At 34.7% G+C, this 25,818-nt stretch overlaps 1 protein-coding gene across 2 annotated transcripts in view; it reads left to right on the top strand.

Annotated features, from left to right (window-relative positions):
- The window catches only part of LOC111507104 (cytochrome P450 9e2-like), a 41,586-nt gene that overhangs the window by 3,935 nt on the left and 11,833 nt on the right, over nt 1-25,818 (top strand). The window contains exons 2-4 of one of the 2 annotated variants that reach the window (XM_074184188.1): nt 15,517-15,725; nt 21,018-21,181; nt 21,300-21,631. In XM_074184188.1, coding sequence (XP_074040289.1) covers nt 15,523-15,725; nt 21,018-21,181; nt 21,300-21,631 — 699 coding nt within the window. In that variant the 5' untranslated portion in view covers nt 15,517-15,522. The remainder of the gene's footprint in view (nt 1-15,516; nt 15,726-21,017; nt 21,182-21,299; nt 21,632-25,818) is intronic. The other variant, XM_074184192.1, reaches the window with a different exon arrangement.

Genomic DNA, 25,818 nt, shown 5'->3' with positions numbered 1-25,818 from the left:
GGAATTATATGTGGACAGCACATTTTTATGAGTTTTATATTCAGTAAATCATATCCCATTGCATTTGTGTTTATATTAGAAATTGTTTCAGAAACGAACATTTCATGTACTTCTTGAAATTTGAAGGTAAATTCTATCAATTTATTGTCAGTATAGAAAGAGGTGAGTTCGGGGGGTGGTTCATTAATAGGAATTGAGTTAACAAAAAAATCATTTAACTGCGAGAGATTCTTGAAATTCTCTGGAATGCTGTTAATTTAATTTGGTATGAACTCATTAGATTTTATGGCTTGATCTTTGTTGTTTTTTTTTATTGAGCTCTGAAATTAAATATGCCTTCTTTTCTCTCTTAATCGCCTGATTTGTGACGTTCCGCATGTCCTTATAGAACTGAAAATGAATTTCTGATTTAGTTCCATTGAATCTTTTGAAAGCTTTATCCCTTATTAACATCATCTCTTTTATTGTCCTTAAAACGACACAACTTCTATTACAATTTTTTTCAATAGTTGTTTTGATGAAGTAGTAATAAATAATGATGAATATACGAGATTTAGAAATACATAAACAATTTTTTTATTACAATATCGACATAAAAACTATATAAATAGCTTTCATCTGATTCAACGGTTTCTTAATAAATATTCAAACCAACGCTAACGTGGCTCGTTATACTGCCTTCTGAATCATCATCATTATCATAACCATAATCTTCAGCAATATTTTCATTTCCCAAATCCGCTACTTCCGCATCATTGAGCTGAGCAAATTCAGTAGGATCTACAACAAAAATAAGGTAGCAATCTAATAATCGATATTCGTGATACAGTTCAAAGGTTGTGAAAAAAATGCAAAATTATATAAAGATACGTGAACATATGCTACTACATTTATTTAGATTCTATCAATTACGTAAGGTAGTATTTTCGATATTTTCATGCTGGATTTTCATTTCATTGAGTTCTCATTATTTCTTAAATACTTACATACCTGCAGATGTTGATATAATTTTCTTGAATGTTTTCGGGCGTAACAGGTCCTTCGAACCAGTTAAATGAATACTGTTCATTACCATTGTGACACCAGCCATAATTCAATGGGTCTAATTGAGATGGAATTCTTTCAAAATAATTGGTCCACATGTTTGAGATATATCGTCGGCCTAAGATGCAAATGTCCTAACTCCAAAAATACAAATTTTACAGGAGAGACAAAAAACTTCTCATTTCCCAAATAAAGTGAAACTTGATTTTTTTTTCTGTCAAGTGATGATTAATACTATGATATTATTAGGGTTATGACTTTTCTCATGATAAAGTGAAGGTTTTCCATTAAAAATAGAAGATAGGTCATATTCAAGAGCTGTGTAGGCACTATTGTGGAGTTAGGTTACTTCATATCTGTGAAGAAAATAATAATGGGAAATTATATATAAGGATCTTTATTCATACAACTCTGAAACTGAAATTGAGGAATAGTGAACTTCTACAAACCATGACGATACTTTGAGGCTCATGAGATCCTGAAATTTCTCATTTTTTATGGGTATAGGATTAGGATACATCAGTGGCAAGTCATTATAATTCCAAATTTTCTTATCTTTCTGCATGGTAATTGTTTCCAGGTCTCAGAATGACAGATTTTATACATGATGCCATTTTCGTTATACGTTGTTATATTAGTCACAGTGGGATCGCCTGTTGCTCTTCCTGGTCGAATAGATTCGATAATCTGATTCTAGTAGTTTTTTCTAGATAATACATGTATGGAAATTCTCTTCTTGATTCGTTCTCAACTTTTCGATCTCTAGCTCTCTTGATTGGCAGTTTTTCAACTAGTACTAAGAGAAAAATTCTCTTCTCACTCCACGAAAGTTTTCAAAATGTTTAGAATATTTGTATCCTCTGTTGATCTGATATTCCTTTACATTTCAAGGCTGATTTTTCCCCACTGTTGCACCTTGCTCCCATCATTTTGGCTCCTTTCAGTACATTAAAATCCCATTCCTTCTTCTGCTTTTTTCCAAAACATTCCTTTCCAGATTGTCTATTCAATTTATTCTTGTTTTTTTCCAGGTTGCTCGATCTATATGTCTTCTTTTTCTGCGCTTTCTCATTTCTTGGCTTTTCTTCTCGATCTTCTTTGCCACTGGAATCAATTTCCATGTCACTCTCCCTTTGTTCGTATGTCTGGTCGTTAGAATCAGAATGAGAATTAGGCTCTTGGTTATCATTTCCATGCTCTTCATTGTTGTGTTCATAATATTTGTGAGTATCAGTTTCCAGAGTATCAGGTACTAAAGTGTCAGGAAGTAACGTATCAGGTACTTGAATATTAGCAGGTCCTAAAGTAGCAGGTTTTTGAGTAACAGGTTCATGAGTAGCAGGTTCTCGAGTATTAACTTCTTCAATGGCAAGTTCTTGATGAGTATCAGGTTCTTGAATACCATTCAGACCACGAAAAAAGTTTTCTTGTTCATAAATACAATTCAGTAGATTTATTTTTTCATCAGCTGCTTGCAATATCAAATCATCAGAAATTTAAGCTCCAGATGTTAATATTGCATCAAGATCATTATTTTCAACCATTTTATCTACTTGAATATCGTATGCCTTAAAGAATACTACATTTTCAGTAGGTAATCAGGAGGTAAAGAATCCAAATTCATTATATTAGTGCAAGTAGATGTTGTCGGTTTGATAAATGATATTTTTTTCGAAGACCGTGTCGAACTAAACGTGGTTTGAATGTTAGCCCGGTTTATGTTATTTTCTATATTGAATGAATTTTGTGAATTGACACCCGCCATGGTGAGTATTCTATATGATCTTGATTGTTTGTTCATTCTGTAAAAGATACAGTCAATAATGACGAACCATCGTGGGTTAATTTTTACTGAAAGTTGATAACATAGATTCCAAATAGAGCCAGCAACATTGAATTCAATTTGGAGAGCAGATTACCAAACTCCTGTCTACAGAAGACCGAAGATGGCCTAACTCCTCACCAACCAATTTGCGGTGAAATTGAATGAAGAATTACTAGATATTTCAACTGAAACTATTTTTTGAATGCTTCTTAAATCACCAAGATTCATTTTGAATAATATTATCTACTTTTGAATGTACATTTCAACACATAAGAGAAGACATACACACAAACTTTGCTCTCTGTGTTGAAACTGGGAGTTCAGCAATTTGCTTATTGAATTTGACTGCAGTGGAGATTCGCCAAACGCGTTTCGTAAATTTGAGCGCGAAGAGTGGTATTTTGAAAATAGAACGACTGTCAATAGATGAGGTGGTCGTTTGACTACCAGAGGGCAGCGAAAGCTCGATTTCGGCATAAAGTGGAGTTAGGACATTTGCATCTCAGGCCGACGATATGCTGTTCTTTGAATTTGTTGCTGTAACTCTTTGGCACATGGTGGTAGACTGGATGCGTCAAACGATGAAACTTGTTTCTTGAAAGACTCCATGTCATCTATCACTCCGTAATGTCTTTCAAATATTCGAACTCTCGCTTCATTCTTGAGACTTTGGATAACTTATTTTTGGTGGTTGCATACATATGGCACACAAATTCTTCGATTATTAGCAACCAAAAAAGAATTCGCCAAGTCTGCAGAAGCTTTTTCAAAATGTTCGTTGCCTATTGAAATCGACAAAGGTTTTTTTACCTTTTTTTGTAAAAATCTGGTGTAAAATAACAGCCGGTTGAGGCATGGAATGCAGGTAAACCAGCGCAAAGCTGAAAGCTAAAAGTCCGGCAGATTTATGTGGCATTTATGAATCTGCAATTGTTTTCAAAACCCAATTGTGAAGTAACATTGACACTTGTGTCATCACAAATTGTCTACCACTCTCATCTAAACACGGTCGATTCTTCTGCCAATTGAAAGTTTCTCTACTTAATAATTATATATTGCAGGGAAACAACGGCAGACGGTAAAACTTTGGTCAAAGTTATTACTTTTTTTCTGCAAATTACAAAATATTTTTCAGTTGTATTAACACGATCTATTCGTCTGCCGATTGACAATTTGTCAAACGGTAAAATGTCGGTAAAAGTTATTAATTTTTTTAACAAATTAAAAAATATTTTTCTGTTGTATAAACACGGTCTATTCGTCTGCCATTAATATTCCTCTGTATTTTTAATACTGAAGTTTATATCTTATCAAATTTCATACGGTAAAAAATGGTTCAGAGACACTGTGAAGAAATTGTTGATTAACTAATGCCTCTAAGTAATTATTCGACCGGCAAATCCTCTGCCTTCTGAAAATTCGTTCATTTCATGTTACTGTTAGTCTACGTTGTGCTTGGCAGGAGGTAAAAAATTGATTATAGTTAACTATTTTTTTCGTTGAATGAAATATTAATGCTTTAGTAAGAACACCATGTAACCGTCTGCCAATTATTTTTTTGTGGATTGTGTAACCTAGCCTTCCAGTTGCATGAATGGCAGACGGTAAAATGTTGGTCAAAGAAGCGTTTTTTTCCAGGAATGTATCAACGTACACGCAAAGTCACTTTTTAAAAAATATATTTTTATTACAAACTGTGAAAATTCGGAATTACAGAGATGTTTACTGTATGAAATCTAGCAACCGACTAATTTATAAATGGAGTTCAGTCTTCAGGTCGATTCAGCAACATTAGCATAAAATGGCGTCAGCGATGCTGGATAATCTCTTCTCCCTTAAGGTGGTACGATGTAATTCCTCCCCTCACAGATTCAACTTCGGAGGATTACTGAAGAAGTTGAATATTCTGCAACTCTACGGATTACTGGGGGCTTCTTCTGGAAGGCGGATTGATGTCTCTAATCTTCTGGTATATGGCAACTGCTAGAATCCCATAAACTATAATTGTCCAAGCACTGGGTGTATAGCTTAGAGATTTTTCTTGAAGTGCAAGGCAGTTTTCTATGAACCCTGTTCTGATTTCATGCAGCTCATCCAAGTTTACATTGTTCAAGTGAAGGCCCAAGTTAAACTTCTCTCTTGGAATTTCTTGTATATCTGAATCGGGAAACAGGATGGGTGGGCTTTGGGTATCGATCTGCTGATAATTGATGATAACTTCTTGATTTGCCGATATCTGGCAAGTATTTGGGATGTCGACTAGGTATGAACTTTTGACTTTGATGGCTTCTTCTTGCTGGTGACATTTTAGTCTAACTGTTTCTTCGGTAGGTAAGAGTCCAATCCATTGGTTTGACTCTTCTAATCGTTTGAATATTGGTTGATTAATTTCCAATCGCATCTTTTAGCATACGGCATGGTCCTCAATGTTCATCAGTTGGATTTCGCAGGGATTTTTGGCTCCAATTTCCAATAGTTCGACCGGTTCACGGATGTAGAATAGTGGAAGTACTTTCATACAAGGGTCGCCCATGAATGAGTAGTACAATTCGTTTTTCAAAGGGTACTTATTTTCTGGAATTATTGCCTTAAAATGACTCTCATTTGGTATAGGAATTGAGTAGAGATAGTTGGAGGTTCAGTTCTATGGGGTGTGTTATAGGTATGCGAAGGATGTATGTGATTTTGTTATTCAGTAGGTAACAATCTACCTTAATCAATTTTTCAATCACCATAATATTCTCAAGCCTGATTTCAACTGGTAGTTGATTTTTCTTCAATCCATTTTAAACAGCAGTTATTTCCCGTAAAAGGTCTTTGGTTTTCATGATACTTGGATGCATCATTTCGATTTTTGCAAAAGGTATTGAGTTTTCAATGTCTTGTAGAATAGAGTTGATAATGAAATCTGAATTTTCTCGATAAACTTTATTTTTGATAATTTCAGAAATTTGATTGATTTTTATTTCAATCAATTTCTCGTTATGATTTATTTGCTGAATGGTATTGTTGAATTTATCATTTAGAGAGATGGCGAGAGAATTTTGCCTTATTATGTTCGATGACAATTTATCTTGATTTTGCTTTAGTTCTTGAATAAGTTTTTCGTAGCGTTCGCCATCGCTTGCATCTAAATTGCCACTAATTGCTTTGAAAATCAATCCTAACCCATTGATTATTCCTCTTTTATTTCTCATCGGATGAGGAATTGGTTCTATCACTTTATTTTCGACGTAAAATATTTTTAATATTTACAAGTAGTTGGCCGTATCTTTTTCATATTGTGAATTTTTCGATATCAAATTCACAAGATTTTCAGATTTCATTTTAAATCTATTGATTTCTGATATGATGGGATTCAAATCATAGTAGTGTATGATAGAACGATAATATTCTCTGACCTTTGCGGTGCAATGTTTGACCGGAATTAACCCAGGATTGTTTTTAAGGTTTTTGAACGTTATCTGGTATCGCTAAAATTCCGGGTAATCTGCAATGATGAGCAAGTGTTAGTTGTCGAATGAATAAAGTCGTCTAAGTGGTCGTTTTATATTGTCCATGTGTACCTTTGCATGTTTCGCGGTGGATATCACTTTTCTGCGTTTGTTAGTCGTTTTAATTTAAGAATTTATTCGCGTTCTTTTGTCTCAGATGTTTTTTGGTGTAAACTTTCTGTTTAGTTTCAAATATTGCCGGGTCGTCTCTATTTTTATTAATTTTCTCAGTAATTTGTTGTTTCTTTTTAACTAAACTAGCATTAATTTGAGAGTATAACAATTTTGCTCGTTCTCTGAATTGCGATATATAGTCATTCAATAAGATTTGATCGAGTTTAATATCGAATGGTTCATTGGAGGTTATATGTCCATTTATGACATATAACCGTGTTAGGAATCACACGTTAAAAGGTAAGACCTCGTTATTCCTTAGCTCGCACAAGTTTCGACTTCTGAGGGTTGTCGTTCGTAGGGGTGTGACAGCTGGTTAACGGAAAAACAGATATTGAACAGATATTGAACAGATGATATCAATTGGTTTGAGTTTGGTAGCGGAATGAATTGAATGATTATAAGCTAAGATCGCGTAAATCATTTTCATTTTAATAGGTGTTTTTGAAAACCCTTTTGTATTAAGTAGTCGTAAATGTTCGATAATAGTTGAATGAAATCGTTCAATAATTCCATTCGACTGGGGGTGATTTGGGGAACAGAAGTGGACTTTGATTTTATGAAGTCCTAAAAGTTCAGTAATTACGGAATTTTTAAATTCGGTTCAATTGTCTAGAATAATTTGTTTGGGTACGCCATGATGGGAAAAATAACGTATTAAGTTGTTAGCGATTTCTGTACCTGTCGTTGCGTTCAGGATATAAGATTGGGCGTATTTAGAAAAGCTATCTATGATGGTTGAGCATTTTGATTTTTGGAAATTTCAAATGGTTTTGCGGCTTTTGGAGTAACATTAATTTGCATTTTGACAGGGTTTCTGTCGTATTTGCATTGTTGACATAGTTCACATTCATTTGTGAAAGTTTGTATGGAACTTTCCATATTTGGCCAATAGTACTTTTCTTTGATTCTTTGTAGGGTTTCATCTATACCACAATGATTAGATTCACCTTCGTGATAGTTTTTAATGGTTTCCTTGATATCATTTTTTCTCGTAATATATATCAGCTTCTTTGAACATTTTTCAAACTTGATAGATGAATTTTTAAAATATGTTTGTAGAATAACTGAAAATGGTTCATATATTTCAGGATTCTTAAAATACAAGTGGTATTGAATATCAGGACTAATATATTCCTTAATGAAATATATTACGTCCTTTTCAAAATTATTTTTTGAAAGCTGAACTAGTATGCGTTTTTTCTCTTCGAATAAAATTATTATTTTAGTTTTTGCAGGTGAATGTAGAACTGATGTTATAACAATTTGATTTTGCCCGTAATTGACAGCGTAATCTACAATTGGGATGTTTATAATGGGATGTTGATCAGCGTTAGAGTGGATGGTATGGTTTTCGTCGTCTTGGTTGACAGGGGGTATTTCATTGTTGTTTTCGATTATTGGTCGAGTATTTTCAGTAATTGATTGATTATTTTCGGTAGATGGTTGGTCATTAACGATAAGTGTTTGGTTACTTCCGATAGAGTAGTCGTTTGTATTATTCACTGTGTCATTGTGGTCACTACCAATATTGACAATCATGGAAAAGTCGTCTATGTCCTGTACAGGTTCACCAATCGTTAGAATGTCATTGGACGGTTGGCATATAGTGTTCAAAATTTGGTCTGTTTGACTTATTGGTACAGGTTGTATTCCAAAGGAAGTGGTTGGGTTGCCCAGACGTGAGGATTCAACTATTATTTCATCTAGTTCATCCCAAAATGATCTGGTTTCCTTTTTATGAATTTCTACAGGGAAAAGTGCGTCCGCGTTCGTATTTAATTTCCCCTTCTTATAAATGATCGAAAATTGGTATTCTTCGAGTTTGATTCTCCACCTCATCAATTTTGAATGTGGATCTTTTAATGAAAATAACCACTGAAGTGGTATGTGATTAGTAATAATATTAAATTTTCGTTCGTATAGGTATGGTCTGAAGTAATTTGTTGTCCATACAATGGCTAATAATTCCTTTTCGATTACTGAATATTTCTGTTCAGAATCGTTAAGGGTTCGTGACGCGAAAGCCACCGGTAGATCTTTTCCTATAGGGCTTTGTGAAAGGACCGCTCCCAAAGCTACATTTGAGGCATCTGCTGTCAGGTTAAACGTTCTTGTGAAGTCAGGGTACTGGAGTATTGGTTCGTTTATTGAAAGATTTTTGCAGGTTTCGAAACAAGTCAAAAATTCGTCATTGTGTTCAATCTTGGCACCCTTTTTCAAACATTTGGTGAATGGTTTTGTAACTTTGTCAAAATTTGGAATAAAACGTCGGTAGTAACCTAACAGTCCAAGGAAAACTTTTATTTGTTTTGTTGTTTTGGGTAATGGAAAGTTTTTGATGCCATTTATTTTGTCAGGATTGGGTTTGACACCTTCGGGAGTAATTGTGTGTCCTAAATAGGCCACCTCTATTCTTAGAAATTCAGCCTTATCGAGTTGAATCTTAAAACTCCCATGTGCTCCTGAAGTGAAGTTGAGAAAATGATGATGTCGTCTAGGTGGGCGAGATATTTTTCGTTTTATATGCCTCTTAGGATGTTATCTATCACCCTTTCGAACGTGGCTGGTGCGTTCTTCAGCCCAAATGGCATCCTCAGGAACTCGTAATGTCCGTTTTCTGTATTAAAGGCTGTTTTCTCTATGTCCTTTTCTTCCATCTCGATTTGGCGGAAGCCGCCGAATATTAGGGAGAGGCTATTTATCGTCAATCGTCTTTTCGTTAAGTTTACGATAGTCGATGACTACTCTCCATTTCTGTTTGCCAGTAGCGTCAACCTTCTTGGGAACAACCCATATAGGTGACGACCATGGTGAGTTACTAGGCCTAATTATTTTAGAGTCAAGCATTTGTTTAATTTGGTCTTCGACATCCTTTTTATGAATGAAAGGATATCGATGAGATTTTGTGTACACCGGTCAGTCGTACGTATATCCTGTCGTATTTTGCTGGTTAATGTCAAGGGAGTATTTTCTTGGTAGAAAATGTCCGAATATTCTTCACAAATTTCTAGTATTTTGGCTTTTTCTTCCGAATTAAGGTCTAGTGTGTGGTCAGTTGATACATTAATATTATTCAAATCAATGTTTTGCATTTCATTATAATCAAAGGTTTCAAAATTTAATGGTTTGGAAAAGTCCAATGTCACTAGACTAGTATTATTGTTTAAAACAGTTGTCAGCGCATATCCTTGTTTTGCGATAGTGAGACATTGTGGGATTTCGCAGTTATGAATTTTATAATGCGGAATTATTATTTTGCCATCAGAGATAGACGTTTTTATTTTGATTACTTGTTCGGATCTAGGTGCTATTGTAATCAAATTTAATTCAATGCTTGTCTTATGGAACAGAAGCTTGATTTTCGAGAAAGGGGTCAATAAATATCTCTTATCAAAATTTATGCTGGCTTGTAAGATTTTTAAGTTATCCAGGCCAATGGGACTATCAAAAATATTGTGAAATTTGAAGAAAGAATTTTAATTTCATTGGCTTTGGGAAATTGAATATTTTAGATGCTGAAATGCTTGTATTGATTCATGTGAGGATTTCTGAAATACTGTAGACACAACAAATGGGTCATTTCTTACCAAGTTTGGGAAACATTTGAAAGCAATTTCGGGATCGATAAATGACTTTGTGGAACCAGAGTCGATCAAAATTCTAATATTGTATTCTGGAAAAACAATATATGACAATTCACTAGAGTTGGACGAGTTGAATGAAATTATTTAAGGGTTTTTTAATTTTTCCGAGGCTCCTAATGGGAATTTATATTTTCATTTTCTGTTTGTTCTGCATTATTGATCATTTGAATTCGACATTCAGGGTTAATATCTTGAAATTCGTCATATTCATTATATTGGTCACTATCAATGTATTGATCAGTATCAATATATTGATTATGTTGATCAGTATCAACTTGTTGGTCGAGATCATTTGTTTCAGTTTCGAATAATTCTTTGCTTACAAAATTTCGCGTTCCGCGAGTTTGAAAATATGACTGTTGTGCAGTATTAGGATTTCTTGATGATATATTCACTGAATTAGGTTGAATTCGAGTATTTCTAGTAGACGTACTCATTGGGGAAGGTCTTGGTTGGGATTCATTTTTTGGTTCAAATGCATTAAAATTTTTTGGTTTGAATACTTGTGCATTTGTAAAATATTGTTGTGGTTGACTTCTAGGTCTTTGCTGTATTTGAACTGGTTGTGATGGAAAGTTCATTTGTTTATGAAGTGAGTAAGGGAGTGTTCGAGTTGAAGTTATTATTATATCTTCGAATAAGTTGTTAGGGAATATTGATAGGTCTTTGAGGTTGATGCATTCTTTGAGTTGGGTTAGATTTTGTACTGGTTTTATCAGATACATTTTGGAAATAATGTTCATTTTCTTCTTGTATGACATACTATAATGCTTTGTTGAGTGAATTAGGCTTCATTCATCTGATTGTAGTACCTACAGGTTCTTTAAGCCCTGATAGAAACGTTTTAAGAGCTAAATTTTGGTATAAACTTCTTTTAAGTTCTTTAGCGGCATCTGTAGTTTCATGAACGTTAACAAAACTACAAAGCAAATTAAAGACATCAACGCATCTATCGTAAAAACTTTGAGCATTTTCATTATTAGATTGTTTCATCATTACAAGATCTCTATTGAGGCAAACTTCATCTCGTTGATCAGAAAAATTTCTAGTAAGAATATCTTTCAAATCTTTCCATTCTTTCGCACGTTGAATGTTAACCAACGTTTTAGCATTGCACTTCAATTTGGAAATAATGGAATTTACCAAAAAAATATTTTGGAAATTATTGGGGTTTTCATTGTCGTAAAATTGGGTTAAAATTGATTCGCTAACTGAAAGGAATTTTGTGAGGTCATCAGGGTTACCATCAAATTCAGGAATGCTCTGAATTGATACGTTATTATTGATTGATTATTAGGAGAATTTATAGAATTGGTTGTATGTGTATGGGTGGTTTGGTTAGAACTATGAGTTAATAGTAACTGTGAGTCAGTTGAAGGCGAGTTTAAATTCATATTTTCAAGATTGTTGATCAAATCGTCGAAGGACATGAACAATTGTACTTACAAAAGTAAGAAAGCGACTGTGTGCATGTTTCGTACTTATCCTCCTATAAGATCGACGACTGGCTAAGCGATTTTGTTTTTCCAGGCCGTTGCTCCTTGCAAATTCGGGCTATGTTGGTCCCAAATTTCGATGATACGCTCCTTGACAGGCTGTGTGCGGGTCTGCGATAGACTGGGTGTTCTGGTAGTTGAGAAGCCACTCCGAAACAGAAAGTCAAAACAGCGATGCACGAAGTTGATATCAGTTAGAAAATCAGTTAATCGTAGAAACGAAAATTGCACGAACGATTCGAAACAATTCTGATAATCCTACCGCGACTGCGCCAAATATATCAACGTACACGCAAAGTCACATTTTAAAAAATATATTTTTATTACAAATTGTGAAAATTTGAAATTACAGAGATGTTTACTGTATGAAATCTAGCAACTGACTAATTTATAAATGGAGTACAGTCTTCAGGTCGATTCAGCAACATCAGCATAAAATGGCGTCAGCGATACTGGATAAGCTTTTCTCCCTTAAGGTGGTACGATGTAATTTAGAGTTAATGTTTAAGCATGTGTAACATGGAAAAAAAATCGTTTAACGCATAATACTTTTGCTTGTGGCTGTACATATGTCCTCTGATAAAGGTAGACGGTAAAAAATGAGGTCAGAATTTCTGTCACGTGCTCCCGGTCGGTAGAAAAAATAATATTCACTGGGATATGGAGCCACCAAAAAGCATGACATTACAACGGACAAAACTTTTGAAATAACTTATCATTTCAAAACCCTAAAAATGCCTGAAAATAGCTATTTATGATATGAGTGTTGATAGTGACGTTTTATTTTATGAGTGAAACGAACAATGTGAAAATTACTTTCAAGACAAATATCATACAAAGTTTTTGTACAACTGTACTGTTTTGATAATGAAATAGATAAATTCATTGTTTCTATAAAAACACATTTGACATCTGTCAGTTGACTATTTTCATGTTATCGCATTTGCTGTGAAGTGGCCGTGTCAGGTGACGCCGAATCACCTGTTTACCAACAAATAGTATTGTTTACAGCTCACGCGATTTACTTAAAGTCAAATCCAAAGTTCTTGCTGGCCCAAGTAATCAAAAACTCTTACGTTCAAATGTAAGTGTTGAAATTAACACCAGTGTTGAAAATATTTCTAACCCGCTGATTTGTGAACATCATCTTTCAATACTCTTAACTTGAACCATTGAAAAGGTCACTCTTATTGACAGTTGAACAAAATCATTTGTGAGAAATAGACCGATCCATGTAACCCTCAGCTACTATTGTAGACTTCCATCCTCTGCGCTCCTTGATATCCATTATAGTTGCTCCTGATTCTGCTAGCAAATAACTAGAAGACCTTCTGAAACAGTGACCTGTATCTTCCTTTGATTCCTGAAGGTTCAGAAACTCAGCAATGGTGGAGGGAATTTTTCCAAACGTGTTTATATCAACCGGGTTGGCACTGCATTTATGATTTCAGTATTTCAGAAGAAAACATTGATGGTTGATGCAACGTAATGCAACGTATATATTGAAATAGTTAATGTTTCTTCCAACAAAGCAAAAAAACGACCTATTTTCGTTTTTGTATTTGAAATTTGGACACTCCATGATTTATCAATTGATTTAATGTCTTGTATTAATAAATGGCACAGCCCTTCACTCCGGCAGGCTCCATATATTCCGAAAATAGTAGCAAGTTTTTTCATCAAATATTTTTCATCTGGCGCCTTATTTATAAATCTCTGGACTTGTTCAAACCATCTATATCACAGGCAGTCCTGACATGACAAGAGCACTTCGATTCATAATATGTAGTGATGAAAAAAATTGCAGATCATTTCAATATGGGATATAACAAAAAAAACTTGAAAAAATTATTTGTTTCCTCAGTTGAATATTTGGTTTCTAATGATTTCGGCTAGAAAAATCATTGCTGCAATTTTTTCAATATACAATAATTAGTAAACAGATTTCAATTACATTTCATACTGGATGAATATAGAGACCGTTGCTATTTCGAAAACGGTAAGAACTACAAGTTCGCTGGAATTGGACACATCTTTTCTATGTCAGAAAACTTGAATAATTTCTTTTCAGATCGGAAATATCAGTGATTGTCTTTGAAACATTTGCCCAAAACTAGAATTGTCGAACTCCTTTTTTTGCTCTGCCGCCTCCATTTGGGATATTTGAAAATGTAGCAAGAAAACTTTCAAAACTCTTTGATATTTACTATAATCTGACATAAACCAATTTGCAATATGACATTTCGTTTTTAAGATTTCATCAACTTGAGTTTTCCAAATATATATAATACATCTAGCTATGTATTATAATACAGGTCCGTATTTAAGACAATAAAGTTGATGATGAAATACAGTGATCAAAACGTCGCATTGTAAATTGATATATCACATTATAATAAATATGGGAGAGTATTAATAGTTTTTCTGTTTCTTTTACATCATTCAAAATGGTAGGGGTGGAGCTGAAAACGACATTCGACCATTTCAGTTTTTGGCTGATATCAAAAAAATACTGATGTTTTTGTCTGAAAACATATTATACTATTGACTCATTGACTATTGAAATATGAAAATTATAATGGAGAACTTTATACAGGTGCAGAAAGAGCAAACTTTTCAGTTCACCCCGATAATTTACTGCGTAAAATCAAAGTATTTTTTCACGAAGAGAAACGTTCAATTTATAAAATTTCGAATACGATGAGTCACTGATGAATAAAACTTTTTTCTTTGTGGAAAAATACTTTGATTTTACTCAGTAACTTACCAGTAGACTAAAAAGTTTGCCTTTTCTACACCTGCTCTGCATTATAATTTTCATAGTTTTCAGATTGTGGAAGGTGAAAATACGCAAAAAGGTTGATGAAAAACTGATTTTACTCCACAAAAAATGACTTTCGTTCAATATATTATACTCGTTCTCCAAAGTTGGAAACTTTTGTCTAATTTATCCGACCTTGATGGATATTTTGAAACTACAAAGCCATCATCGCCTTCAACGAAAATATTTCTCCGTTCATAACCTATGATTTGTTCTGAATCACTTACCTCTTCGAAGGTTTCTAAAAGCATTGCAATATTTTTCAGAATCACGTATAACGCTATACAATAGCTTCTTCAGGCGTGTCTATACTAGTTAGTAGCGAAACTAGAAGCTATTCAATAGTTTCTTCGGAAGGGTCTATACTAACTATACTAACTAATATATTTTTGTGAAATAGTTTAGTTAACATCTCACAATGAAATGTTTCTTGAATACGATATTCATATCACCTACAACTTTCATTTTTGTTTTTTTTTTTGATAAGAGATGCATTTTCAATAGAAATCGTGAAACAGCATTTTCCATTCCGTACCTTGACATTCGTTTCTTCCTTCTGTGATTAGTATGATTTTCACCTATTCTGACTATTCGTATGCTGATATCATCTCTTTCACTTTTTGACTTTCTATCAGAATTTTGCAATAGCCGATAATCAGCTTGATCTCAAAATATTCCATCCTCAGCATTTGTTACAGGAAATGAGTCCGTACCAGACGAGTTCCTCTCATACATTTCAGTTTGATGATCTTTCATTATTTCTAGTGTCAATTTTTTCAATGATTCATTCAATTTGTTATTTGAAATCTGTAATTCCCTTCAGACAATTGAAGAAATAATTCTTACAACATTAAATAAAATTACTACACCCATCTCAACACGCCTTCCATTATCCATTATAACGCCAACCAAGTTGGCATTATAATGCACAGTATTGCAAATGTGAAATGAAAGAATTGTGCGGTGAATTGTTACGTTATATTTGAAATACTATAAAAATTTCCATTTTTTTCAGAAAAAAATGATGCTAATTATCGGAATTCTGGTGGCTGTGGTCATTCTCCTCTATTTGTTACTGGTGAAACCACTCAGTTACTGGAACGAAAAAGGAGTTAAGCAAGAAAGCATTTTACGAGCCCTTTCGTTCAACTGGTTCTCCATTTTTGGAAGACAAAGTGTGGCCCTTTATGTGAAGAACATGTATGATCAATTTCCAAACGAAAGGTGAGCAGAATGATTCTGTAATGATCATTAATTGTTATCCATGTGCATGAAAACCGACCTTATTGAAAACTTAACAATGTTTAATTTCGAAATTTTGTTATTTTCAGTCCCATTCTGATGATTTTTTTCAGTATATGGAAGGGAATTTATCCTAGTTTAATTCACATAAAAATTTTTAAGATTAATTTTCACAATGTACATATACAGTTTTATTACTCTCAGTGTGAGGAGGGATGCACCTTAGTAACTAAAGTACTTGTGTTGCGTTTTCCATCTACCACACAGGGTATTCAATTATATGCCAATAACTATCTTATATCAATATCTATATATATATATATATATATATATATATATATATATATATATATATATATATATATATATATATATATTTATATATAGAGTTTTATCTTCCTCTTGAAGATGATCACTTGGTGATCGAAACACGTGTCGAGGTGTAAAAATAACGATTTGGTGTTGGGAAAAAACTCCAGTAATATTCATTACTACACCAAAGGTTCCAAACAGTACATCACAACTTACAGAATTGATTAATACCGTATTGGGAACGATGAAGCGCTTGCTGAACATCGTTTATGTTTATGGAGAAGTTCGGTATTAAACATAATGAATGTTTTGATTGATTTTTTGAATGTATTGAGATTGAAATTGTTTCTTATGCTAACTGGCAGAAGATTGAATAATTTTGGAACATGAAGAAAATACATCTCTGTGTGTGAATTTTATTAAATGTTGGTATCTTTATGGATGAACTAGTAACGGATCTTGTTTGTTTTCTTTTGTTTGTTGATTGAAGTGTAAATTTGTTTGTATACACTCAAGTTTAACATTGGTGGATATAGAGTTTTCACGTTTTCAGTAACTGCGTTTCCTCATACAAACATAACGTAGAGTACAGTTTGAGTTTTATGAATTATATTTTCGAGATTATATTTTGAGAAAAAATAAGATTAAGTTCCTATCATCAAGGTTTATGACACCCTGTGAGGAAATATAGCTTTTGGATGACACTCAAAATAATCTTGTATGCAAGCTCGCTTAATTTTCCATACATTGTCCTCATTCATTTTGACATCAACGTACGTTTCAAATTCATGAATTATTGAATAAAACATTGAATTTTCTCCACTTATTTGTCATTTGCAACGATCAAGTATGCTTTCTGAATGCAATTCCTATTGAACATGTTAGGACGTGTGACAAGTCGAGAAATATCACTTACAAACAAAAATGAACTCCATTTTGCGCTAATATAGGAGTGGAATAACATACTCCAGAAGTATATTCGAACGCTTAATCATGGAATGCTTTGCAGAATGGAAGCTCTTGTCCAAGCTGGAGGAGATGACATCCGATAATGAAAAATTGGTTTATTATTTTTCCTTCCAACCGTTCGCTACTGTTGCTATCCAATAGTGGTTATTTCTTCTACATTGCATTTCTTTAATGTCTCCCCTTTCTATTTTTTGGACGGATCTACTCAAAAAATTGAAATTTGGGATAATGAAATTAATGATTGAATACTTCATTTTGAAATGAAATTGACAGATGAAACTTTCAAGATGGCGACTAGACGCCATCTGGAATTTTTTTTTATGAAAATGGGGTCTTGTCTAACATCATTTTGAAGCTCCTGACGAATACTTCACAACCCCAGAATATGAAATCAATATCTTCACCTTCACTACAAAATGGCGAAACATTCAATAATTTCCTGAAGACTAACACATTAATATCGATATTTATAGAAATGTTTTTTTTTTATCTGGCATGTGGTTAATTCCAATAACATGATGAGGTTTGTTAAGTTATTTTTTGTTTATAAAAATGACAAAAAATGTCAGAACGACAATGAACATCATGGTTCAGTTAGAATATTCTCATTTAGTTTTCGGTTTTACTAATGGAAAGGTACCACGTCAACAATCTCTAAAATGTCAATTCTCGTCCAGTGGAAGAAAAAATTTAAGCGATTTTTAATTTACGGTAACTTCCACGAAACTGAAAGGATTTCCAATTAACGTTTCCCGAATCGTCTTATCTGTAGAAAATATTTGAAGGAACTTGCATCCAAATTCACAACTACCGGTAGTGTACATAACAAAAAGCCCGCAGGTCATCCGTCCATTCCGGAAGAACAGCAAGTGCAAATAATTGATCAGATGGTAGAAAATCCTGATCAGTCTACTTATACCGTCGCGAATATTTTTGAGGTGTCTCCTTTTACGATGTGTAGACTTTTGAAGAGGAATACATACGAATGTAATTTTTTTTTTAAACGGCAATGTTCACAGAAAAAATTGCCGTTATTGGAGTGATACCAACCCTCATGTTTTCCGGGAAACACATACCCAATATCCTGAAAAAATTAACGTTTGGGCAGAAATATTGGGAAACCATATTGTAGGACCTCTATCAAAATTTAACTGTATTTGAATATGCTGGAAACTGCTGTTGACCCTCTCATCACTGAAATCGTCGAAGCGAATCCTAATGAATTCGATATGGATATTGTGTTCCAATAAGATGGAGCACCACCACATTACTCTCGACAAGTAAGAAACTATTTGGAAACTACTTTTCCCGCCCGTTCGATTGGCCGTCTAGGTCCTACAGAATGGCCAGCCCACTCGCCAGATTTGACACCTTTGGACTTTTTATGAGGCTATTTGAAGCAGAAGGTGTATGAAACTGAACCTGCTTCAATACTGAACATACGGCAAGGTCCAGTCGCCATCTTGAAAGTTTCATCTGTCAATTTCACTTCAAAATAAAGTATTTATGCAATAATTTCATTATCCTATTTCAATTTTTTGAGTTGACCTGTTCAAAAAATGAAAGGGGGGGTGACATTAATGATTATACAGTGCATTTCTTCAAAGAAATAACAGATAAAGCAATAACTCTTGAATTTGAAACGAATAGTATTATGAAAGTTATTGAAGAACGTATATACAGGAAATGAACCAAGCTTGCATACAGGATGGTTTTGAGTGTCATTCAAATGCTGTGTTTCATCACAGTAATGTGTTGATATCTTTTTGATGTGAATTATTCTGGGATAAATTCATTAAATGAATTATAAATATTTGGTTGGAATTAAAAAAGTTATTCGAGTTTAAATTTTGTTAACATTTCAAAGTGGTCGTTTTTATGCACCTGTTACACTGGCATCTGAATTGTGCAAATCCATTACAATTAGCTGAATCATAGAAATACTTCCCGTTTCCAGAACCAATTATCTAAGCGTCGAAGAGAAGAAAAAAATGTATATTCAGTTTCAGCTGGATATATGCAAGTTTTTGGTGAAAACCCAGAGCTATCTATCTCTGGTTTTTTTGTCTCTCAAATCAGAGACCAACTAGATACTTCGCAGTGGAAGTTCTGCTTTGTCACGGACCTTCTTGGGAACTCGGGAATATTTCATCGCCTCAACTTTCTCAGGGTTGTCCTTGAAGGACATTACTATTAGCAATGCATTCGTGGTTCAGACTGACACCACTGATGGCACCAGTTTTGCATACAGGAGTCACATGGATAGTTATAACAGATAAAATACAGCACAGTCGTATTTTAAGAATCAATTTTATATAACCACTTGTAGTTAATTTCTATAAATATCTATCATTTGCAACTAAGCTCACGTAACACGTCAACCACAATATAGTTCTGAAAATTGTTGAAACATGAATCGAGGATCAACACTAACTGGCAAACATCTGTATACCGAAAACCCACTCTCACAGGTCAGTATCTGAACCACGAATCCAAACACCATCTATCGACTAAAAGAGGAATCATCTTGACTTCAACGGAATGGCTACTTCAAAGCGATGGTGGAGCAGACTTTGGCTAAAAGACAGCAGGAGCCTCGTAGGGAAGAGAAGTCGTCACAACCAGTGCTTGCATTTCCCTACATCAGAGGATTATCGGAAAGGATAAAAAGAATTGTATCCAAGTACATCAGAACCTGCTTCAAACTCGGAAACACTATTTGTAACAGCCTCACGAAAACCAGGCTATCAAATGGAAACTGCGATTCCAAGAACTGCATTTACCAGATACTTTGCGAGTGCGGAAAATCCTATATCGGTGAAACTAAGAGGCCATTGAATGTTCGCGTTACCGAGCACAAGAAACACACAGAGCGAGGGGAAACCAGCAAATCAGGATTAGCAGAGTATGTTTGAACCCCTCAACATAACATAGAGTTGTCCCAAGTTGGTAACAAGGAGTAACATTGGTTTAGGAGGAAATCAAAAGAACCCGCATACATGTTGTCCAACAATGTATTCAGCCAAGCTATCTTGAGATACGCAACATATGGAAACCCATAATCAAGCGAAAAATTCCAAAGAGTCACCTCCTACTGAACCGGTGAAGCGGAAAAAGGAAAGCGGAGAGAAGTGAGAGTACTCGAATGACCCATAAATAGTCATCTCTCAGAGAAATACTATTCCAGTCATCACCCGAAGACGATTGTGGATACCAACAATCGAAACGTCGTGAAGTAACTTGGCTTGGAATCTCACAACTTTCCATTCCATATTTTTCTTTTTTGTTCAATTGTTCTATTTTTACTTGTATTTTATTCCACTTTTATTTCATTTCAAGTTTTCTTTGCTCAATATAATTGTTATTTTCAGCTATCTATTTTTAATTCTTCTACTTCCATCAGTCCTTTCAGGTATTTCAAATCATTTTTAATAGCATCAGACAATGGAAGTCCGAACTAATGAAATTCATTATGATTATTGACAATGTTCTGCCACACAATGGAGGTAACCCATGAGCATCTTCACTTATCTGACTATGTATATTGACATATACTTCATCTACGTCTTATAAGATAGTAGCGTAACATATTTTTCCACAGTTCAAAAGTATAATGGGTTTATCATATCACTTCGAGGAAATAGTTTCATGCAAAAAATCTGTTCAATATCTGTTTTTTCGTTAACCAGCTGTCGCCCCCCTACGAACGACAGCCCCCAGAAGTCGTAACTTGTGCGAGCATAGGATTACCTTTTAACGTGTGATTCCTAACACGTTAACGATAAAGTATTCATTTTCATCATATGATTGTAGCATATTTTGTTACTGACTAATTAGCAACATTAGAAACATCAAGAAATATCTACTGTTCCACAAAAAATAATATTTTTCAAAAAATATATTTCACTTATTTGCGTATTTCTTTTTATTTATAGTGTTTGGTTCAATAGAAGGTAACAGTCATCATAATCAATTGGGTTTTATTTATTTCAGATACAGCGGAATTTATCAAATGAATGCACCAGTTTTAGTTATCAGAGATCCAGAACTGATGAAACTCATCTTGGTCAAGAACTTCGATCATTTCACAGACCGACGGACATATGTTCCTGAAGACATGGACCCATTGTGGGCTAAAAATTTGTTTGCTCTGAAAGGTAAACATTTGGAACTTCTCAGCAGTCATATTTCAACATATTCTTTTCTCAATCTCACAAAAAAAGTTGTGGTTGGTTATGATATCATGAGAAATTCAAAACGATTTATATTTTCAAGGTTCAAAATGGCGGAACATGCGATCCACATTGAGTCCAGCTTTCACCAGCAGCAAAATGAAGAGAATGTTCATTCTCATAAAAGATTGTGCTGAAAGTCTTGTGGAACACTTCTCAAAGCAGAATCAAGAGATAATTTCTCTTGATATGAAAGATACTTGCACTCGATTCTGTAATGATGTCATTGCAACTACAGCATTTGGCGTTAAGGTAGACTCATTGGCAGACCCAAACAACGAGTTTTTCCTAATGGGAATGAAAGCTACAAATCTCAACACGTTGAAGAAAACGTTTCAGTTTTTGGGATATCTGCTGGCGCCAAAAGTATATAGGGTGAGTCAACTTTTGAGCTGAATTCATACTACTACTATTTTTATTCCACTCAATGAATCGAGCTACTTTTAGCGTTCATGTTCAGAAAGGAGGGATCCCCAACTCCGATGATTCGGAAATGTTCATAAGTCAATGGAAAGAACAAAACAGGACACAAAAATATCAATGTTTTCCGCAATGATATAATACAGGAAACCCCAGTGATTGTATCAGATCTGTTTATTATTTTCTTTAAATGTCCTGCTAGAACACAAAGAAAATATCACCCAGTCAAATACTGCAGTAAACAATACCTGAGAAATTCTTATACCTTCTCTATTTCTCAGACTGTTTTTATCTAATGAATTATTCAATCTGCTCAGTGATAGGCTGAAAAATAAAACATCTGCAGGTCAAGAAAGGAAAAGTCATTTCTAGTAATGAAAGACACTGTCCCGATTACTTGGAAAATTATAGACCTATAACGATTTGCAGTAGTTTCTCGAAAGTTTTCGAATATGGATTTTTGGACAGGCTGATGAATTTTATCAATGGGCATAATAATTTGACAAATATCTAGCATGGTTTTTGACCTGGTGAATCAACAACTAGCGCAATCTATGAGTTCTATGACAATCTCATAAACCATATAGGACCAGGAGAGGTCCCAATGGGCATTTTTTGTGAAACGAGTCGAGCTTTCGACAGATATTATTTTATAAAAGCTGTGAAACTGTGGTATTAGAGGTGTTTGCCTATTATGGTTAGAATCGTTTATTAGATGTCGTTCTCAATATGTGAGTCTGAAATATCATCAAAATAATATAATTCGTAATGTTACATTTGCCAATACCGATACTAATATAGGATCCACAAAGACATATTTTGGGCCCAGTTCTATTTTGTACACAAATGAAATGTCAAATTATTTTCCGGATATTGAAATGACTATTTATGCAGACGACACTTCTCTACTGATTTCCAACAAAAATTGAATAGAACTAAAAAACCTGTGAAACTGCTCTATGCCAACCAACTTCTTGGTTCAATCAAATCACTCTTCATTTCAATGCAGACAAAACTAACATTGTGAAACTCCATAGTCATCAGAGGGAATTGGTGGATGTAGGTGTAATTTTAAATAACACACCTCTGACTATAAATAACAGCTGTAAACTCTTAGGACTATTCGTTGACTCACATCTACCTATATTGCAAGCTCCTGATTTTCAAACTTTCTTCTCTCCACTATATGTTCAGAAATCTGAAAGTTGTTTTGACACAGCAACAATTAATAAACTTATACTAAGCACAAGTGGAAAGTCGACTGAGGTATGGCATTTGCCTATGGGTAGACTCTACACTGTCGAATATCGTCCTTTTTTCACAGAAAAAAATCATTAGGTGTATAGGTATAATGCTGATGTGAAAAAAGACTATTCTTGTCAAGGAATATTCAAAAGATTTGAAATTCTGACCTGTACAGGCCTCTACGTATTTGAATTCTGTATTGATGTGTTCAAGAATGGGGATTTGTTTTTCATAAATAACGATCTCCACGAATACAACAATCGTCGTAAGGATGATTTACGATTACCACTCTCTAAACGCAATATTCCCCATAAAGCTCCAGATCGAATCAGCGCGTACTTTCATAAAAAACTCAAAGGATACCTGGTTGAGGAATTTCTACACTCTTCAAATGAATACTTTTGATTTGAACTTGTATTAAATGTGCATATGTATTTTTATGCAAGTCAATATTCTGTGTATCATGTATATGCATCTTATGTGGTTCTTCTAATATAACAACGCATATTTATTACGTAAACATGTTTTCATAGTGTTGTTATATAGTCCTTAATGTACCAACTGTTATCTCCCTTTTGTAAATTTCTTCATTTAAATCCCAACCCTCCTACCATGCGGTTGTAACCATGACTCTTTCTTGTACAACTGTATGTTGTTTTAAAGAAATAATGATTTGATTTGATTAGATTCAATCAAATTTATCTATGTGGAAAGTTTCATATGATTTGATAATACTTGTCAGTCAGAACGAAATGGCATAAATTTCAAATCAACATCATTGTTATCAAGATATGGGACTCCATAACTGCACTTCTGTAAAAAAATAGTACGGCGTCACAAGATATGTGCGCCTATTCACAAAGAACGTATCAGAAACACGATATAATAAAGCATATATATATAATTCAACCAATAAGTTTAACAAAGCGGTATTTAATTCTAAGGCGGTACGAAGTTCACCTGGTCAGCTAATGAGAAAAGAAAGTGAAGCGATAAATTTGAATGCATTGATTTATTCGAAAAATTCAATTTTGTCCACCTTGTCCATCCATTATTCTTCCACATCGATAACACAGGAACTTTCGATATTTATAGCGTTTCCTAGCCGGCCACATATTTCCTATATCTAATGACGTCAAAGCCTCTTTGACTGAATCGCTGATATGTGGCTATTTTCTGAAGCATCAGATTCACTCAGAGAAAAAAATGTTCACAAATATTTTTCAAATTACGTGCCAATTCATTTTTTGAAACGGAAACAAGTGAAGGTTAGGTTAGGTTAGGTCGAACCTCCAGCGCAACCCGCAAGGGTTTATAGTGGTTCACACCTATACACACTCGACCAAATAAACCCAGCTTCTTAACGAAGCTGACTAGTTTGTACGGTGGGTGGTCTTTCAGGTCAGATGGTAAAAGTACGGCTCTGCCAAACTCTAAAAACCTGATTCGGTCCCCAGCGGGTCAGGCACAAAGTATATGCTCTGCTGTTTCATCATTAATGAGGTAGTCGGATAGTCAAGGTGCAAGACTCCCACCTTGATATCCGCGACAACCTTTCCATATGAGAGTTTTAGCACGTCAGCTACACCTGACGATTTCTTAGATTCAACCGTGCAGGGCTTTTTCGCCTCTAGTTTTGGTAAATCATCACTTGAACGCAAACGTTTGTTAATCTTCTCATGGAAGGTTTGTTACTCACCTAAGGCAGATTTTGCGTACGCCGCTCAAGAATTTGCTGCATGACGATTTTATAAGGTGCGCCGCTCTTGAGGAGACGACTCAGTCATTCCCTGGCTGCACCATCAACCCTTTTTTTAGGTTCAGTTATTGGATCAGGAGTTGGAGAGTTGAGAAGCTCTCGCTCCTGATCTAAATTCACAGGGAGGTCAGTTGGAGTCGTAGGCTCGACATCCATCTCCTCTGTAGACTCAGCGTCAGAAAAAAAATTACTCTGTCCATAAAATTTCCACGAGTGGCTAGGGAAAGAAAGTCAATCCCGGCAGAGCCCCGCATTACCGTAACAAAGCGATGCTACGACGAGAGGGCGCCCGGTATCTCGAAGGTTTCGTAGAGACAGCTGATAGGCTCAGTGTCATTCATCCTCTCAGCACGGATACATACACTTTAGGATTAAGCCATCGTTGGGATGCCATTCAGTTAGGGATGCAGCGGGGCTACGTGGAAGCTTGCATCCGATGGCCGGTTTGCTCAACCTTCACATCCCAAGCCAATGCACTCGCCAAAAACAGCATGCACAGTGGTTCAGGCAGTGAAAAATGAGCTTCCTGAAATTCCTATGGATAATAACCATTCGATACAAGCTTTGTATTTCCAGACTCATTACGTTTTTCTCCACATGATAGTATGCTACTTTTTCTAACCGAATTTTTTTCGTTTGCTCGCTGAACTGATCAAGAGCCCACAATATCATTGTCCAGTTTTACACTTACTGCTATCATACATTCAATGGCATCTCAATTCACAAACATCGAAAGTAATTGAAATGAAAGTCAAATAACAGACATCTCTATTTCGATTCGCCTTTAGCATCTCATCAGTGATACTAGGCTGAACTACGAATGACTTCTAAGATTCAACTATTCTTGGGTATGAGCAAGCATGCACATCTTCCATTACAGAGGTCCCATCGACAGAAGAATCAATCCACGAATAACAAAAATAAACGGGACTATCCAAAGCGATCAGTTACAAAGCTGAGCTTCGACATTGGCCATAGAACGAGATTCATCCTCTTTCTTTCAAAATAAGGTAAGTAGTTGAAATCAGAGGCTAAAAAAAACTTACGTGATTCAACACTAAAAAGTGCTGTGTCGACTCATCTCATTGCGAAACATTAAGAAGTAGTAATATGATTGAAGTGGTGCAAGCAGCTTCAT

This window comes from Leptinotarsa decemlineata, unplaced genomic scaffold (assembly GCF_025532065.1).
Source record: "Leptinotarsa decemlineata unplaced genomic scaffold, Ldec_3_MD MMD2_P_RNA_scaffold_2, whole genome shotgun sequence".
Lineage (NCBI taxonomy): Eukaryota > Metazoa > Arthropoda > Insecta > Coleoptera > Chrysomelidae > Leptinotarsa > Leptinotarsa decemlineata.
Note: the sequence above shows the minus strand (reverse complement) of the source record. Positions and strands in the feature narration are given on the sequence as shown.